A 19,318-nucleotide genomic window follows, 5' to 3' on the forward strand; every position below is an offset into this window, starting at 1 on the left:
TGTTCCATGTGCTTACCCGCAGCCTGCCCCTCTTCCTCTACTCTCTCCGCCTGGCTAGCTTTTGCCTTCCTTGGAGGATCTGGTTAGTAAAGCACAATCAGGAAGAGAAACCAAAACCAAAACCAAAACCAAAACCAAAAAAAAAAAAAACCCAAAAATCCTCTCCCCCCTCACCTGCCCTCTAATTTCCCTGTCCCTATGTGTCACTTCCAACTGATAGAGAGAAGTATGAGTTAGTGTTTCTTTTGTAAACAATTTCATATGCAATATAATACAGAAAGCATGGCTGACCTTCAATTTAAAAAAAAAACGTAGTAAACTATATTGCTTTAGTCTTGAAGATGCTGTGACGAGTGAGTGGCAGAAGAAGCAGAGTGTAGTGGTGGTGGAGGCCAAGTCCCTAGCCCTCGTTTCCACTAAAGACCAAAATAGATTTTGTTTTTCTAGTTGGAACCAAAAAATACTCCCCCCCCAAATTCTCAAATGAAAGAAGAAACGAAAGAAAAAGAATCCCCCCCCCAAAAGAAAACTGAACACCTTTCAGGTCATTAGAACCCACAATTACCCAATGAGTTTTATACTAGTCTAGCAAGATGTGTGTAACATTCACTGGCTGTGGACTGCAGCGCAGCGAAACGTGACGTTGACAGCAACCGAGCCATGCTACCTTAAAGCCCAAGCTACAAGTTCAAATTAAGAGAATGGCTATGAAGGATTAAAAAATAAAATAAAATAATAAAAAAAACCCACAAAGGCCTGTTGGAGCTTCGTTCGAATCAAGCCAGTGAGCGGTGGGGAAAGAGTGTGAGGCTGTTTGGTTTTCCCAAATAGGTGTGAGGAAGGCCACGAACCACACACGCAGAGGCTCATGCGGACAGAGACCCAGGCTCGGTCATCTCCACCAGCCCCACATCCAGGCTGAAGTAGGGAGGGGACCAGGAGCCGCTGCCACTCCATCTCCCCCACTGGGAGGTAAGGAGCTCGGGGTCTCAGGCAGATGGACCTGGAAGCCAGAGAGTCCCCTGGTGGTTATTTGGTAATGCCAGGGAAGAGCCATTAGCCAAGAGGGTTTCTCCCCTAGGAAGGTGAGAGCCAGTCCCCACATTCGCTACTGAGCTTAACGGAAACAAAGACAAGGATGGACATTGGTGTTAAAAGAATTTACAAAAATTGTTTAAGATGGATTTCTAGATGAGGAAGGGGGGGACTAATGTGAACCCTAACCTAGGTAGCCACTTGAAAACATATCAGATGTTCCCAAGGTTTGTGCTATGGGCTACTGGGTCTCTTCAAAATGTATATAAACATCTAAAACATATTCACACAGATTATCAATTTCTTCTGAGCATCCTTAAAAAAATATTTTTTTCTCTTAGTAAAATCATTTTAATATACCACGCCTCCCTCTTTTAAAAAATAAATTAAAAAAATCCAGTTTTGCATATCTAGTGTTTGCATTTAAGGTAGTATGGCACACCCCTTCACAGAAAGGGGGGCAGGGACCTACAAAATGCCATAGAGTCGGCCGGCATTTGAACATTGTGAGACCTTGGGTTAGTTGAAACCACATCAAATCAGTAAAAATAAAATTAAATTTGAACTTGGAAAAAAAAAAAAGGAAAAAACTGCCCCCAAATTATTAGCATTTTTTCTTTTCATAAATAAGAGAAAGTTCTATCCTTACTGGTCCTAAATCTGAATAACTATGTCTAATTTTTTTTTAAAACCTTAATTACATTATACCTATGTACTAGAAGAAAGAGGAGAAAAAAAAGTTACTACGCTAGTACCAAGACGGCACGCTTACAAGATAGCCATTTTATACATTATCAACAAACGATGGTCAACAAAGGGTCTTTTATGAGGTGATGGGGACGTGGAGAAACAGACAGGGGCGGGGGACAGACATCACCAACACGGACAAAGAGTCATTACTTCTAGCTGGACACCGAACTGCTGGGATTTAGTGTCTCTCTTTCTCTTTGTCGCTGCTTTTTTTTTTTTTTTAAAACAAAATGTCTATTTTGTTATTTTTATAACTTGAATAAGTTTTGTATTTTAAAAGCATCCAGCATTTTACTTGGTTTAGTTGTTTGGAAACTTAAAAACAAAACAAAACAAAAACACCCCAAACCCAAAACCTTCCCAAACAACCCAGCATTTTATTTTAAAAACAACATGACTTTTCTTTCTTTCTTTTTCTTTAAGTTGCATTTCGTTAGAACAGAAGCAGGCTTCTTTCCTTTCTGAGTGAGCTTTCCGGAGACTTGGTTTGCCGATGCCTTTGCGCTACCATGTCTGTGAATGTCTACGTAGTCTACGTGTTAGTAAAATTCATAAAAACAGGAGTGCAGCAGCTCTTTATAATAAACGTCGCATTCAGTGTCTCATACTGGCTGTGCCTTAAGTACCAAATTTATAAACGTAACAATTTAAAAAATATTAATAAAATGTCAATATCACATTTTAAAAAAGAAAAAATATATATCCACACTACAATATGCTTTAATGCCACCTACTGAGATTGTACTTCTACAGTTACTGTTGCCGACCTATGACCAATATTTTTTTTTAAAAAAAAAGTTAAATTAAAAAATATCCTTCATCCTACGTGTCTTTCCCCAGCTGAGGACCATATATTATAACAGCCAATGTCAGGCATGTGCAAACAGGAAACGGTCAGTTTTTCCCACCAGTCACAGTGCAGTGATGTTTATACTTTTTATTTTTAAAATTCTGTTTACATCTACAATAAATTAAAAAAGAAAACAAAACTCTTCCATAGCCTCTCTGATGATACTTGCAGCACTGAGGTATCAAAATAAAAATATATATATATATAAACTGAAAGGTTGCTTTCCTAATTTGTAAAGAGAAAGTGAATGGAGAAAAGATGTATTCATGCAGGCTTATCCGCTCCTGGCCCGTGGGCCCCCGCTCTGGGGGCAGGATGGGGGACAGGGTGAGGAGAGAGGCAGAGTACCCTAGGGACCTTTGGAGGTGCTGAAATGACTGGACAATATAAAATGATCAGACATTTAAAAATTAAGACTGAAAAAGAATGTCTTACCCTGCCCCTCTCATAAGCCAAAACAGGTATGTTTGGAAACTTTAAATATGTTAAATATTAAAATTATAGCTTTTTTCCTTTAAAAATATCTTGGGAAAAGCAGTTTTTCATATTTTAAATAAAAATCTAGCTAGACCTTACTATTTGAAGCTGTGCACTGAGAGGTTGCTGGGCTGGCAGGGTGCTAATGCGGTTCTTAGGTCTATCACACCAAAAGAGGCGCTAAGGGTGGAATCCGGTGGCAGCTGGGTGCTCGCCTGCTGTAGCTCATCAGCTTCATCAAGGTTCTCTCCCTTCCCCTCCTTCCAGGGCACCTAACTGCCTGGGAGCAACTCCCCCACAAAAATATTTTTGATTCTCTCTTTCTTAATAGTTTCTATGTAGTTAATGGAATTATATTTACAACATTTTTTTGTTTGTTTTTTGTTTTTTAGAATTCACAATTTCAAAAAACCTTATAATATGACCTCTTTGAACAGAAAAAAAAAAGCACTCATAGAAAAGGAAGGCGCTCAAAACATGGCCGTCCTTACCTTATTGCCGAAAATAGATAGACTTAGGTTAACAAAGAGACGTCACAAAAATGAACTGCCAGTCTGTTAAGCAGCCAACTGCATGTCACTTCTACAACGCAACAGAGAGCCTACGCCCACCTCCCGCTCCGCACATCACGACTTTGTTTCAGTGAGTGCCAAAGTCCCAGATGAAAATTCTTACAGTCTCAGAATTGGTACCAAAAATGGAGAGTAATCACCATCTCAGCGTCCTTTAAAAGTGAGAACAGAATCAAAACAACAAAACAAAATTCTTTTTTTTTTAAAGAAAAAAGAAAATTCCTTAATATATAACAAGTATACTATGGTTAGCTTTCAACTAGATATTAAGCTAAGGTGACACTAGACTAAGTCAAAATTCACTACCAAATGTGATTCAGGGAGATCGAAAAGGAGAAAGGAGAGGGGAGGGAGAGGGAGACCACCAAAGGAAAACAAACAGAACCAAACCAAAATCATGGATTATATACACGTTTAAAAGCTGTTGTCTTATATTACAGCAGGTCGGTGAGATGAGATGTAGTCAACCCTCAATCCAAAGTGTGCCATCTCTGGTTGGGATGAGGAGTGAGGCTGGTGGGGATCCAGGTCTGAGGACATCACCTAAACAAAGGGCCACTCAGAAACTTCGCCCAGTCTTGCCTGGACATCCAGGTATGCTCTGTAGGGTGGGGAGGTCAGGAGGGAGGAGAAAGAGAGATGTCAGGCACACATATGGTTCTTTGCAAGGTCTCAACTACGGTTGTCAAAGGACTAGGTTGTGTGACTGTGTATGTGTATGAAAATGGCTGGGCCAATGGCTGACTTCCCAGCTTGGTAACCCAGGTATTAAAGCCATGCCTGATGCTGGGAAGGGGCCAGACAGACCTGACACAGGGCTGGAAGGTTCTGGAGTTCATGGAGGGAAGTATGAGTCAGCATGGGTTTCAGCTAGCTGGTCAAATCACACATCGATAGGAAATTCCCTTTCTGTTTAAATTTTTGCTTTTGAAGCTTTGTCGGGGGAAAAAAAAAACCTGCAGTGGCCCACACCTTTAATCCCAGCACTCAGGAGGCAGAGGCAGGCGGATCTCTGTGGGTCTGAAGTCAGCCTGGTCTACAGAGCAAGTTTCAGAACAGCCAGATTTACACAGAGAACCCAGTCTTGAAAAGTCAAAAGTCAAAACAAAACAAAAACCAAAAACAACAACAAAACCAATCAAACAAATAAAAACTGCCATTGAGTGAAAATGTGAATTTGTACTATGAGATTATATAGTAAGGGACTGATGTAACTACTTAAAAAAAAACAAGTAAAAACTTCAAACAACAACAAAAACAAAACCCATAAACCACATAACCAGTTCTGGTTCAAGAAAACCAAAAGAGGCCCAGGAATTCAGGTTTTCTAACTGCGTTATCCTGGATGGCCTGTGGGCCCAGGCTCTTCCGTGAATGGTACTCAATGTCAGAGGGTCACTTCTGGAGAAAAACAAGGTTCCTGCCCAGTCTTTCACAGCTGCCCCGCAATCGTGTAACTTGACTTTACACTGTTGCTCTCCTGGCTACAATTATCCTTATATAAAAACTGAAACTTCGGGTTGGACGATGGACATAGACTGGGGCCAGCCTCTACCTTCCCTAGGGTAAGCTCATAGCAGCCTTGTGAGGAGGGGGAACTGTGGGTGAGGAGGGGACACTGGCAGCCTCAGTGGCTGGCCTCTCAAGGACATGCTGTGCCTAGGCAGTTTTTGAGTCCCTCTTGATTTGATAGCTGAAGTCATCTCCAGCCCTCAGAGTTCTTGGTGCACAGTCCTTGTTTTCAGAGGACCCTCGCTGTTCCCAAGCCCCCAAACCCAGCTTCATTAGTAGCGAGTAGCTCTCTTCAGACTGTTAGTGGCTTCTGGCTCTACCAGTGACGGAGGGCAATGGAGGTGAGGGATGGGAAAGTTCATACACAGGGTTTATTTGGTTAACAGAGGCAGTGGAGTTAGTCGAACAGCAACATAGGAGGCATCTAAAAGACCTGTGGAGCTCAACTCAACTGAGTTTCTCAGATGGCCCCCATCTACCCAGTCTCAGTTGCTCTGGGGCTAGGAGCAATTCCCCAATTCCTCCCAGAGAGGACAAACCCAGAGCTGCCCTGCCCCACCAGCTCCAACAGTGAACAGCTAACGGGACGTTCCAGGTAGGACCTATTGTGGGGCCTCTTCTTGACTTGCCTTCCAGCCTCCAGCTTGTATGCCACAGGACAGAACCCGGGCTTCTGTGAGAATGACAGACACTCAGTTTTGGAGGGGGGGATGCTGTAAGGGACTTGCTCACTCCCTGTTTCCTTCTGTCCCACCACCTCTGTATTTCCATCAAAGTGATTTCAAAATGTTTAATTAACTTGAGCTCAGTTTAAAAGGTTAAGAAACTGGCAGGGATCCAAATTCACGTTAGGCAGGTGATGCTGTTAATTTAATTTGCTTTTCGCGTGGTAATCTTGATAATTACTCCATAGTTAACTGGCAAAAAATGTTTTCTTTTCAGTAAAAGATGGAGTCAGGCCGTTTGGCTGCACAAACCCCACTGGTTGAGCCCGAGAAACCCACAGGGTCAGTTCAATAGGACCTTGAGAATGGCCCTGCTCCCCATCCCCTGGCCCGGGGCCTGGCAGAAGACCAATTGACCCTTCTCCATCTCCCTGGAATGGGCACAGTATGAGATCACCTTCCAGTTTCCCACACTCAAGAAAGAAAAAGAAGAGGGTGGGGAAGATACAAAAATGGAACCAAAAGAACCAAATCAAAATGAGCAAAATGAGAGGGGGGGGGGGAGCAGATGAGGGGCATGATTAAAAGCCGGAGGAAGAAATAAGAGACTAAGAGAGAGACTAAGAGACTAGATTTTTTTGTCCCCCCCTTCCTTGGAAAGGGGTTCAGAGAGAGAAGAAAGATGTGATGTGATGAGATGGGCATGTGTGTACACGTATGAGCAGGGCACATATGTGTACGGACACGCAGGCAGGGCGGAGACGCATGGCAGAGACGGTAATACCTCAGAGTGAGATGGCAACGGAAGCACCTGTTCAGTGGTATCCATTTGTAAAGGCCGTTGCAATCAAAGGGCCCTAAAATTGCACAATTGGTAAGGTCATCAGTGCGCTATACATGGGAACAGATTGTCATACTCTGGGAAAGGAGATCACCTCTAAGACTAGAGTCTGTGGTTGCCAGCATGAATATGTAATTCTGAGACACTGTGCCATGGGGAATCGGGGTGACACCATTCCCAGCTCCCTCCTTTCCTGCCCCTGTGATTCCCTCACCCAAGCTTGTATGCTTTCCAAGGGGAAACCAAGAGCCAGACTCCGAGGGGCCCATGACCCAAACAATGCCCGTAGTGATCATGAACCCCACAGGGCAAAATACAGGGATCTCTGTCCTAAGTCTCAACAGATTCATCTAAGGGAAGAAATGTCAGTGCGGATCAACGGTGATGGCCCGTGATTATTTCAGAAATAACAACACAGTGTGACGGTCCCAAGACCCAGGTTTTCAAGAACAAACAGGGTGTGTGTTTCTAGCCGCTGAAAATGGAAATGAGTCGTGTTCTGAGGGCTGATGTGACAGGCCCCCAAACTGATGCAGCTCTGGGCTGAATAACAATGTTCTGTATTTGGTACTACAGTTGATCCGAGGGGATTAGACTCATCAAACTACTGATTCAAGTAATACTGGCTTTGGAGCGGAATTGAACGGGGGCTCAGGAAGCGCAGGCCAGGGGCTGGCTGACATGCACAAGTATGTGGATATTTGTGTCTGTGTAAGAAGAAGGTGTAAGACAGAGTTTGTGCGCGTGTGGTGTGCATGTGTGTGTGTGCTCCTCCAACACCAGGAGGCATGGATGAAGTTGCCTTGGTCCCCCAGGCTCTCACAGTGGCTTTGGTCTCCCCAGCATAGTCCCCAAGACAGAGAGTTTGCCTTCTTTCTCCCAGATACAGAATCTGATGTGGGACGTAACCTGGGACAGCAGGCACCCCCATCACAACTCAAAATCAAATTGTCTCCAAAAGAGTGAGGCTGGCTAGGGCAGAGACTGCCCCGTTTTCTGTTCCCAAAAATGGAGAGGGGGGGACTGCCAGCAAGTGGGCTCAGGCACATTCATGCTCACACACCAGGAGGGGAAAGAACAATACAATCTGAAAACAGCATGCAAATCTCTTAAGCAAATTTCCATTGCCTGGATTAGTCAGATTACAGAACCACAGAGCATCACAGATATCAAATGCATCTGGCCTTGGGGGGGGGGGGCTGCAGCTAAAGAAAGGAAATGGGAACTTACTTGGAACCTAGAAACTGTAAGAAACGTTAGCAAAGGAATGGCCTGGGAGGGAACTTCCAGGCACTACTGCCACCATCGGCCAGCAGGCGGGGTTCTGGCCACCGAGGTGAGGGGAATGGCTCGAAGACTTACCATTTGCCAGAACAACGTGATTTTAGGCTATCAGCTCATTCTCACCACCCTCCCTCCCCCCTTTTTGGAGGGGAAAGTATCCTATTCTTACTTTGTAACCAGGGCCATGGGTTGTATGAGTGGTTCAAGGTGGCAAAGGCCAAAGGTGACGGAATGGTGGCCATACACCTTACGCTATGTGGCTGGGCCAGTGGATGGGAGCTTCAGCTGGCCTGCTGTTGATGGGGGGCCACCCTGTCTCTTCTCGGTCCTTAACCCTGGGCTCTCCTCCCCATGGGCTGTGTGGGGTTGGTGAGGAAGGAGGAGGCAGGAAGGCAGTGAGGTAGGTACTTACAGCTATGCCGTGGCCGAAGCCCGAGCCAGGCTGTGGGCTGGCTGCACTTATGTAATTCCCCACTCCGGAGTCCTGGCTGGCAGGGCCGTAGAGATCGGCGACAGGTCCTGGGCTGTTGGCCCCTGGGAAGCCTCCGGGCCGCGCCGGGTTGGAGCCTGCCGGGGAAGCGGGCGCGCCAAAATTCGGTTGAGCACTGTAGCTATTCAGGACTGGTGTGCAGAGAATAGAGCTGGGTATGAGGCCAGAAGCCAGGCATGCACCGATCATTACAAGCCAAACACTCGAGAAAAAAAAAAAACAGCTGAGGCCCAACTTCTAACACTCAACCAAGGCCATGCGAAAACATCAGCAGGGACTCAAGAATACTCAGCCCAGGCTACCACTAAGAAGCTTGGAGCTCCAGAAATAGATAGAAGAAAAAAAAAAAAAACAATCATTCAACACAGTATGGCAACCAACCGGAGGTGCTTCACTGCCCACCGAGTTATCACAATAGAAATAGAGATATATATGGAGAGAGAGAGAGAGATTTTTTTTTTCACATCTGAATTGACGCTCATGCAGTCTTCTAGATTTGGGCACGTTGAGACAGCATTCACATCCCATGCAAACTACAAAGGAACTAGTTTTAGACTACACATTGTGTTAATATTGATATTAAAACATGACAGGAAACAAAAGCAATTTTGTGTCCTTGAAAAAAATATCTTTGGGAAAGGGATTTTGGATTCATTTTTTTCGTGTGTGTGTGTGTGTGTGTGTGTGTGTGTGTGTGTGTGCACGTGTGTATGTTTCATTTCATTTCTCTTTGTTTTTGGATCCATTAAATGACAAATTTGTATGTGTGTGGGTTTTTTTTTTTTAAGACAAAATAAAAAAATCTCTATTCTGCATCCCTCCTCCTTCCCCCCCTCCCCACTGGCTACTCCCTCCCTCCCCACCCCTCCCATTTATACCCTGTATGAAAGTCAGCAGTATTGAAGTGGTCAGAGGATGGCATATGTCATGGAAAGTTCGGGCGTCTTTAACATAACAGGAATGATGGTGGACAAGTCCTCTTTTGGGGTGCAGAGCAGGGGGATGGAGGGAGGGGATGGGGTGGGAATGGTAACCTGAAGGTTGGCTAAGGCTGGGGTGGAGCCAATGGTCCTAAGAGGATACCCACACTCACCTCCTGCAGGAGAAGGAAAGGGAGGGAGGGATTTTAACTTTTTTCCTTTGGTTAAAAAAAAAAAAAAAAGACAAAGAAGTGTGAACGCAGAGCATACTAACCAAACCAGCTGACAGCAAAATGCGTCTGATCGCATACATTATTTCAGGTAGGAACTCCAGACTGGGAAAAATCAGGATGAGAATGCACCTTGGCTACAGAGGGAGACCAGCATCCCCTGTGTCTGCGGGATGGGTGGCCAAAGGCGACACGACCTTAAGCTCCATCTTTGCCTATCCCTGGCCCATCACACCTTCCTAGTGAGGGCCCCAGCCTGTCAAACAGGCGAATTGTGCTTCCGCTTTACAGCCTCTTAGTAAACTCAACTTTATTTTCTGTTTTAAAAAAATCTCCACCATAGGCCTTTGGGTGGTGACACACGCCTTTAATCTCAACTCTTGGGAGGTAGAGGCAGGTGGATCTCTATGAGTTCCTGGTCTACACAGCAAGTTCTAGGCCAGCAAAGGTTACACACTGAGATTCTGTCTTAAAAAAAAACAAAACAAAACAAAACAAAAAACCAAAAAAACAAAAAAATACCCCCTACAAAAAAACCAAAACAAAATCCCAAACAATTTCCATTGTAAAAGTAAGCTCTTATTGGCTTTGAAACCTCCAGTGAGTGGGGGGCTGGCAGCTGCCAGTCCGCAGCTCGCATGTTTTGAAGAAACCAAGACTGAGTGATGGATACTCGCGTGTCTTCAGCTTTAGAAGACTCACTTACCCTTCCTAGCTCCTGAGGCGTCTATCCCCTGCCCTGTAACAGCTGCCTTCCAAGGCAAAGAGAATATCTAAAGTGAAGAGTGGAGTCCCTCTGGCCTGGGGACCTGTAGCTGGATGACCTCACTTCTCCCGTGGCTTTGAAGAACATGTAAGTGGATTGATTTTTTTCTCCCATGCACTTGTAATAGGAGCGAGAAGAGATTCAAGACACTGCTCTTGAGAAGGGGACACAAGATCCAGGGTGGACAAAGCCAAGCTGGGCCTGGCTTCCGCCTCAGCAGAGGAAAGGGCGCTGCTGCCTCTGGATGCCCTCGGGCAGGAGTTCCTTTGAAATTAATAAACAAGACAACCGAGCAAGCAGGTTAAGGGGGGAAGGGGCGGAGCAAAGAGGCTTAAAGCAAGCGAACAGCTTATTTGGAAATGTACTGGTAGACAACAGGGTTTCTGAGTAAAGAAGACTAAATCTGAAGATATCATTGGGTCCTTTTGGCTCCTGGAGGCAACTACCCAGCCGAGGAATCCAAAAGGCGGCGCTATATGAATGGAGCAAACCTTTTCCACCTGGGCTCTGCAAATGTAAAGAGCTGGACAGAGGGCTCTTGGTGTACCCAGGTGCCAACTCCCTCCCTTTACAGAGGAAGGAACTGGCTTAGGGGAAGAGGTTGAGGCGGGGTTGAGAAAGCTCACAAGTGGAAGATGGAGGGAAATTTTTCAGCTTCTTTCTCCTCCAGACGGATTTGTTTCCAGGAAGATACTAGACAGGGGATGGAGAGAAAGCAAGGGAGTTGTCTGGAGAACAAACCTAGCCAGAGAAAAACAAGAGGCAGCATGCCCACAGAAGAATGTTGTCCAGAGAGACCTCTGTGCAAGGCCTGGAAGGCAGGGGGGTCTGCTGGTGTTCTCCCAATCCTTGGCAACTTTTCTGGTCCCACGAGCACCTGAAAGCCTGGTGCCTGAGACAGTCTGGAGAGAATCTCACAGCCCTTCCTACCCAGCCATCTTTTATCAAACGATACCAACAGCACTCTGGAAAGAAAGGCACTGTCCTAGAATGCGGCTTCCCGCCACTCCTAGTTCCATTGTTAGGCATCTGCTCAGCTCAAGCCCAGCGAAGGGGAGGCGACTTGGCTGGCAGGTCCTCACCAGAGGGTACAGTGGGCAGGCGAGAAACATCTAATTCTGGGCTGGTCTGCTTCTCCAGGGACAGTGGAACCTCGGCCCTTATGGGATTGGCCAAGAAGAAGAGCTGTCTCTTCATACTCCACATCTGTCTCCTGTGGCAGAAGAACCACATTCCAGACGGCATGCTAAGGTCCCCAGGCAAGCAACCTAGGCATATTTGGGAACACTTCAGGAAAGGATAGGGACAGACACTTGGAAGCTGGGACAGAGGAGTTTCCTTGTTTTCTGGAAGTCATCACAGTTCCACAAATTGTGTACTAGTTGGCTGCTGTGGTAACAGGGACCCTCTCTTTCTCCAAGCTGTGAGAGGCACAGGAGCAGGCAAGAAGCCAAACCACTGTGTGCTGCCTCCTGTGAAATGAAGGGCTCCCTTCCCTAGGCACCAGAACTCATTCGAAGGGGTCAGGTGTGGTTCCCCCTACCCCAGGATCAGGTTAGGAAGAAGAGAGGTGACATCATTTTTCATGGATAAAGAAGGGCATCTTGACTTTGTATGGCTAGTCCAGTCATGACTGTGCGCATGCATGTGTATAATATGCAGAAACATCATAGCATGCCTGAAGCAGAAGCTGAGGCTGTTACATGGCCTGGGAGACTCCTGTAAGAGGCTGACTGTCTGGGGGCTCACTGTGGTAAGCAGGCTCATTTCCCAGTCAGCAATTCTGGGCAGTGTCCAGCCCTGACTTAATTCTAGGTTGGTTCTTCCTTCTGAACATGGTCCCCAGCATCCTCTAGGCTTTTCCAGTCCAGGCAGCACCCACAGGAGGCAGGCAAATGGATAGAGAGGGGACACTGGACTTGGAGTCAGAAGACCCGAGTTTGACCCTGGCCCTTCCCCGACACCTGTGTGCCCTGGTCCAGCCTGTGTCCTCATCTGTAACACACGAGTACTGTGTCCTTATTCAGCCTGAGTCACCAGGCTGCTGTGAGAATGAAAAGGAGAAAAGGCTTCGTGACTTATCAGGTGTATGCAGAGCCCAACACAAGTACTGTATGAGGGAGCAAAATCCAACAGAATTGCCACACAAACCTGAAGGTGATTTACGAAAGGGTCTAATCCATCTCTTGGTGCATTTGATCACCCTGGACATGAAGAAAGGACTCTTGGGGGAGGGGCTACGTGAAAAGCTGGGACACCTGCCATGCCTCAGGACAGCAAAGCAAGAGGAATGCATTTGAGTGAGAGTTGGAGGCATTTTACGTTAAATGAAAAAGCTTTCTTATACTCAAGAAACGTGTGGATGGCTGACTCAATGAAGCCCTCTTATCTCAGGGATGGGAGCAGAAATGGAGTAGCAGCCTATGCTGGAGATGCAGACCCTTCCCTGAGATGTCAGGCCAGTGCTTTTCAGGCAGTTTCCCCCACACTTCTAAGAGAGCCAGGGGGCTGCCATCTGTATGTGGCTTGGCTTACCTGTGGTCAGGAAGGGCTGGGCCAGGCATGGGATTAATCCCTGGGAGTAGGGAAGTGAAGTGAATCACAATAGCCTTTCTGTAGGTCTGGACATCCAGGTCTTTCTATGCTGTCTAGCGCTGGTTAGAATGTGAAGGGACAGCCGACAAGGAGATCCCCTCGTAGCGACAGCACCCAGGAAGTGCTGCACTAAGCCATCCAGCTTCTGAAGGTTGCCTCCCCATCCAGCCCTCTAGGGTCTGAGATCAAGATTAAACAGCGAGCCCAATGGCTGGAAGCAGCTCCCTCCTCTCTAACAGTTTGGCGAGTCCAGGCTGAACTTTTTGTTTGATGTTGAGAAAGTACCTTGGCCTGTTTAGATCTGAGAACCATCTTTGTCTTGAGGCACACGGGTCACCTAACTCATCAAGGAAGAAACCAGTCTGGCTTTCCCAGCGTCTCCAGTCACTCCCACTTGCTGCTACCCTGCTACAGGCTCACCCTGAAGGTCACATGCCTGCCTGCCTGCCCCAGCCAGAGATCTTCCTGCTTTATATGAGCAGTATGCATTTTTCTGTATTGCAAATATGCTGAAGGATTATGAAATCCGGGGCCAGGACTATAGACTTAAAGATGGCCTCACACTGTATTCCAGCAGTGATGAAAAGCTATGTAAGAATCAGTGGTCAGGACATCCCTGTTAGGACCGGCAGGGTAGGAGATGTTTCGCTAGTGCACACTAACGGGCGAAGATAGGGAAAAGCTAAGGAGACAAGTGGGGCCAGGCTGGGAAGGCCGCTCACTCAAGGCAGCTTTTAAGATGGGCTCCATCACCCTTCTGTATGTAACAGATGGGCAAACCCAGGGTCTTAGGACTGAATCCCATTCCAACTACAAAGTACATGTGATTTCAGTCACGACACAGCCGAGGTACCCCTCCTTGAATCACAGTTTGGCGCTGCAGACATTGCTCTTATTAGCCAGGGAGCTCCCCAAGGTTGGATGGTGCCTAACATGACACAGGGGACTCCATCTCTGCTGAGGACTTGGGCACCTTTCACTGCGTCGTAAAACAAAGAGCCAGCTATGTAGCAAAAACCAGAAATGGGGGGGGCAGTGTTGGGAGTCACTAAGTGGGAACGGGCACAGACCAAGCCTGAGCCTTTACTGGGCCTCCTGACCCCTTCAAAAGTACCTGGACACAGTGGGGTCCCCAGAGGACTATCCCAGTCTTCAAAGGCCATCCCACTCCACTGCCCCAGAGGGGAGCTGGGACACCTTCTGGTTGATTAGCATTTACAGCCCAATAGCATCTAATGGCATCTTAGTGCCAGGGGATCTGGCAGCTGGGTGTGGGTGGTGGGCTGGGGGTGGTGCCCAGGGCACAGTCCCTCGAGGACCTGCACAAAAGGCTTTCCACTTGAGCAGTCCTGTCTTTAATGATTGTGAAGGCACAGGAGTTTAATCCATTTTTGATGTAAGCACTAATAGCTCTGTGTCCTTGAAGTTCAAAGCGGGAGCATACATGTCACTAATTAACCAAGCGCGGGGCCTTTCAGCTCCCTCTCATGTTCCTAATTAGGTCTCTAATAACAAACAAACTCCGACCTTAGCAAGAGGCCCCCATTTGTCAGCTAGTTTAGGAGAAGGACTGCTCCCCTGTTTACGGTTGCTCCAAACTGTTTGCTCCCAATCTCAGGCAGTTCTCAGAAAAGGTGGGAGTCAAGCCAAAGAGACAAAGAGCCCTTACGGCTATCTTCGATGGTGGTCTTCTTGACCCTGGTAAGTGAAGAGCCCTGAGCCCAGAGGGACTCTAAACCTAGCTTGGTAACCTCTCCTGCTGGTGTCTGGGATGGTGAGGAATGCTTTGCAGCTATAAAAGCAACCAGGACTTGAGGCTATAGGCACACACAGGCTTTACCTAGGGGTTCACCTTGCTAGATTCTGGTTTGACGGGTCTAAAATGTGGCCCGGCGGTGGGGAAGTTAAGAAATTCCCAGGTGGTTCTGGCATGCAGTACTGTTGCACCAACGCAAGTCTTCAGGCTGACTTGCTCATTAGCAGTGATTAGTGGGTTATTGAATTTGTGTGTGGTGTATGTATGTATGTATGTATGTATGTATGTATGTATGTATGTGTATATGTGGTATCTGTGTGGGTGCACGTGTAGGCCAGAGGCCAATGTCAAGTGTCTTCCTCTATTGCTCTGCACCTTAGTTGAAACAGGGTCTCTTAGTGAACTTGGAGCTCATCAATTTGGCTAAGCAGGCTGACCAATCAGCTCCAGGGTTCCACCTATCTCCACCCCTCTCCCCCAGGCCTGGCATTACCCATGCAACTGTGCCTGGGTTTTATTTGAACCCTGGGGATCAGAACTCAGGTCCCCTTGCTTGTAACAGCACACACTTTACCAACTGACCCATGCCTCTTAGCCCCAGGTCTTCTGCTATTCATGAACACCAGCCGCAAAGACAGAACCGCGGAACCCTAAAAGGTCCCACCAAGCACACTTTACGGCTAGAAATCTGATAGACTGAAAGCGTGAGCCTAACTCTGTTAACGCAAGGCCTGCCACGCCTTCGTGCATCCGGCACTCATTGGCTGACTGTTCCTAAGTGCACACTCCACACCCCCACCGAAGTTCCTATCACTGGGATGCTCCTGGCTTTCTCTGCATGCTATCCTTAAGCTGCCGTCCTTTACACTGCTTACGCCTCCTAGGACAAAGGATGGGAAACTTTGGACACAGCAGCAACACAGAGCTGCAGAGCTGACGTGACCTACTAGGGCTAAGTCTGAAATCCTCATTTAGTAGAAGGGCCTGACATCCAGCCCTTCCTCCGACAGGTATCTCCTGAGCTATCTCTCACTCAGGTGCACCTCCTGGAGGCTTCAACTTCCTTTTAACTATTCGAACCTTCAAGGTCAAGACCTAGGGAATGGAGGGGATGATCTCAGCGTGACCCCCTAGCATGTCATAATCAGTTTACTCTTCGAGACGCGCAAACAGTAAGAGAGGCTGGGAGGGGACCCCCTGAAATCTCAGGGGTTACTTCAGTGGATGCTCTAAAGGCTGTTGTACTGTAATAAAGAGGCCCAAAGCAGCTAACGACACAAGGGCACTGCTGGGCTTCGGGCCTCTTCTCTAGTAGGGAGAGGGGCTAGATTTGTGTCTGACGGACTTTCAGACTCCAGGGTACCCTGGGTGCTGTGTGTCTCTGTAATGAAGGACTTTCCAAGGCCTGGGAAGCCCACCCTCTCCAAGACATAGTCAGAAATAACTTTTAGAAAGAGGGGAGCTGGCTGGGCGGCTTCCCTCACACATCAGTGAGTACCCAGGCTTGCGTTCACTGTTTGCCACAGACCTGGACAGACCACTTTATTAATATTAATAAGTAGCCAGGAACAAAGGGCCCATTTATTTTTAGCCTTCTTTAATTGTGTAGTAATTACTCATCTACAAAACAAATGAGCCCCTGTTTGCAGTTGCTATGGTACCTGGTGCCCAAGCCTTCCTGCAAGAAGATTGGGCAAGGAGTCTGTTGCGTCTGTGGCCACTCCCCTTTCTCCACCATTGGCCCACAGCACAGCCCCAGCAACTGGGCAGCCAATGGTCTCCTTGCTCTAGGGCTGGGCTGTGTTTCCCAGGCACTTTTGAGAGGCACTTTGTGCAAAGGCGAAGGGACGCTGACTCCTGGCTGAGAAGTCCGCTATGGAGAGATTCCCTCCCTTGCTCCATCGCCTCAGACAGTGACTAACTTCCTTCACTCCTATTTTAACTAACGGTTCCCTCCAGATAATTTTGTTTCGTCAGGCTTCCCCTTGCGGGACCACACCTCTTCTGGGTCTCTTTTGTCTGACATTGGTCTGAATGAACACAGGGACCAGATCAAAATGTCAGTCAAAGGACAGCCAGGCAGAAGTATGGCGGTGAGGCTGCAACAGCAGAAGCAGGTGCGAAAACCCACATAGCGTGCTTCCTGAGACCACTTGTCAGCGATTTGGGGTTATCGCCTCCCCTAAGGATAGGGAGAATTGGATGGGAGCAGCTACACCTTTCTGCTGAGTGTTTAAGAGCTGCAGGCTCGCTACACTGTTACATGGCTGGGAATACAGGCTGATGGGGCAGGCTCAAATCCTGTCACTGCCACCGCAGATAAACTACTATCTTCCCCGAGACACAGTTTATAATTGTTAAAATGGGAAGGGGGCTGATGGTATACCCATTATGGTTTCAGAATTAAGTGGGGTATGGCGTGTGGGCGTGGCACACAGCACTTGGCTCGCTTATATAATGTGAGCAACTACTGATGAACTGTTGTTAATATTATTATGAATTATTAAAGCTGGGGAGTGTCTCTAATATTCTCTCATTAACAAGATACCCTTCCTTAAGGCAACTCCCCAGCAGGTGTCTACTTGTGATGTTGGCAGGAATCCTCCCATTCCACACTAGAGTGGACTTCACTGTAGCTCCCTTGCCCTCTGACGGACTAATCCCAACAGCCAATCACAGCTGCTCAAAAGCACTCTTTTCTTGTCCCTTGCCCTATGGCATCCCAAGCTGGGAAAGGGAGACTTCTATTAATATTCCTAAGCATCCAGAAGCAAAGGGCCCCTTTATTTTCTGTGCTCCTTAACTGCACAGCGATTACCCATCTGTACAATCCGCTTACTTGGCCTCCTGCAGGCCAGATGGTCTGTCTTGTATGGAAGAGCTGCCGTCGACCCTGAGATCCATACGAAATATATTTTAAGAATGTGTCCAGGCACCTTTATTCCTAGCACTTGAAAGGCAGAGGCAGGCGGATCTCTGTGAGCTGGAAGCCAGCCTGGTCTACAGAGAGAGTTTCAGGACAGCCAGAGCTACCCTGCCTCAAAAAGTTTTTTATGTTTAATTTTTTTTTTATTTTTCCATTTGTGCTTGTGTGTGCACACACACTGGTGTATATATGTATGCACCTGTGGAGGCCGGAGGGTGATGTCAGGTGTCTTCTATTGTCCTCAGCTTATTTTTTGGAAGCACTAAGGGGCTAGACCAGATCGTGCCACCGGCATCTTCCCGTCTCCACCTCCCTAGTGCCCAGTGCTCACTTGCTGTCACACCTGGCTTTTTACAAGGATGCTGGAGATCCGAACTCAGGTCCTCATGCATATGCATCAAGCACTCTGCCGGCTGAGCCACCAAAGGCTAGGGGACCCAGGTAGGGTTCGTCAGGTATGGCTTTCTGCTGGTCTGAGCCAGACAAGGACAAGAAATGGTCTAGCAGAAGAATGAGGGCAGTGGTTGCCATGAGGGCAAAGGAATGGGAACCAACAGCCTGAGGAAGGCAGTGGGTGACAACCTGCCAGCGAAAGTGGAGTGGAGATGTGAGGGCACTGATGTCCTGTCAAGGAATGTGTTTCGTGTCTGTCTTCCAGATTCCCAGCAGCACACACAACCTTGCTTCCTGGATTGAGGGGCTGGAGCTGTCTACTCTGGGCCCTGTCCGCTCTTATTTCTTTGGCCCCACTTCCTTCCCCACTGCATTGAATTCTCCAGCCAAAGCGAACCGTCTGCAAGGCTTCCAATGGATTCTTCTGTTCTAGACTAGTTAACCACATCCCTCCTGTGCTATTTCTCTGTGAGGAACAGGTTTCTGTGACTGGGTTTTTGATATTGTATTGTCATTAATTACCCGTTGTCTTCACACCAGGCTGGCAACTCCTTAAAGGTGTGGACAGTGTGGGTGTTTATCCATGAGCCCCCAGGAGTGTGGCAGGTGCCTCGGGCCGTTATTACAACTTAATTTCCTTTTTCTTTATCAGCCCTCAAGTTTACCTTTAGGACTTGGTCCTCTCCACAGCCCCCACTATATAAAAGCCATTTGGTTTAGAAGTAGATAGATCGAATGTATGGCGATTGGCTCTTATAATACAGGCCTTAGCCAATCAGCATAAAGCTCTTGGCTTTTGCTAAAACCCTGGACCACCTTCTGTGTGGTCTTGCACTGTACTGCAATGCACATTTAAGGTAGATCTCATACAGCGCAGGCTGGCTTTGTATTGGTAATGTAGCTGAGGCCTTGAACTTCTGGATTTCCCTGTCGAGGCTAGTGGGGAAATGCCATCTGCTAGGTGTGTGTAATGCTGGGGACGAAACCCAGGGCTTCTTGCAAACGAAGTTAAGCACACTACCAACTTCGCTACACCTCCAGCTCCACCTCCTTCTTTAGATTTCAGAAATTCTCACACCCCTCAGTACCTCCACCAGGGGCAGCAGGCCTCCAGGCCCGTGGATAAAATACACTCTCCCCACTGTGGAGCACCCAGGAGAACCTAGACACTTCCCAGCACTCCTCTAGAGCACACGAGTGGCGGCCAACCCACTCAAGGGAGTGGGACGTGTCACCTACTGCAGATCATTCCACTG

The 19,318-nt window shown here is 47.4% G+C and overlaps 1 protein-coding gene across 7 annotated transcripts in view; it reads right to left on the reverse strand.

Moving 5' to 3' along the window:
* Positions 1-3,856: 3,856 nt before the first annotated feature.
* Positions 3,857-19,318, reverse strand: part of Msi2 (musashi RNA binding protein 2) — a 461,743-nt gene continuing 446,281 nt past the window's right edge. For 3 of the 7 annotated variants that reach the window (XM_050157119.1, XM_050157113.1, XM_050157116.1), the window contains 3 exons: positions 8,399-8,607; positions 6,646-6,718; positions 3,857-4,285 (listed from right to left, as the gene is read on the reverse strand). In XM_050157119.1, the coding sequence (XP_050013076.1) occupies positions 6,677-6,718; positions 8,399-8,607 (251 nt within the window). In that variant the 3' untranslated portion in view covers positions 3,857-4,285; positions 6,646-6,676. The remainder of the gene's footprint in view (positions 4,286-6,645; positions 6,719-8,398; positions 8,608-19,318) is intronic. The other 4 variants (XM_050157118.1, XM_050157120.1, XM_050157114.1 and 1 more) reach the window with 2 other exon arrangements.

The sequence above is a fragment of the Alexandromys fortis genome, unplaced genomic scaffold (genome assembly GCF_014885135.2).
Source record: "Alexandromys fortis isolate MF-2015 unplaced genomic scaffold, M_Fortis_MF-2015_v1.1 scaffold_31, whole genome shotgun sequence".
In the NCBI taxonomy this organism is placed as follows: Eukaryota; Metazoa; Chordata; class Mammalia; order Rodentia; family Cricetidae; genus Alexandromys; species Alexandromys fortis.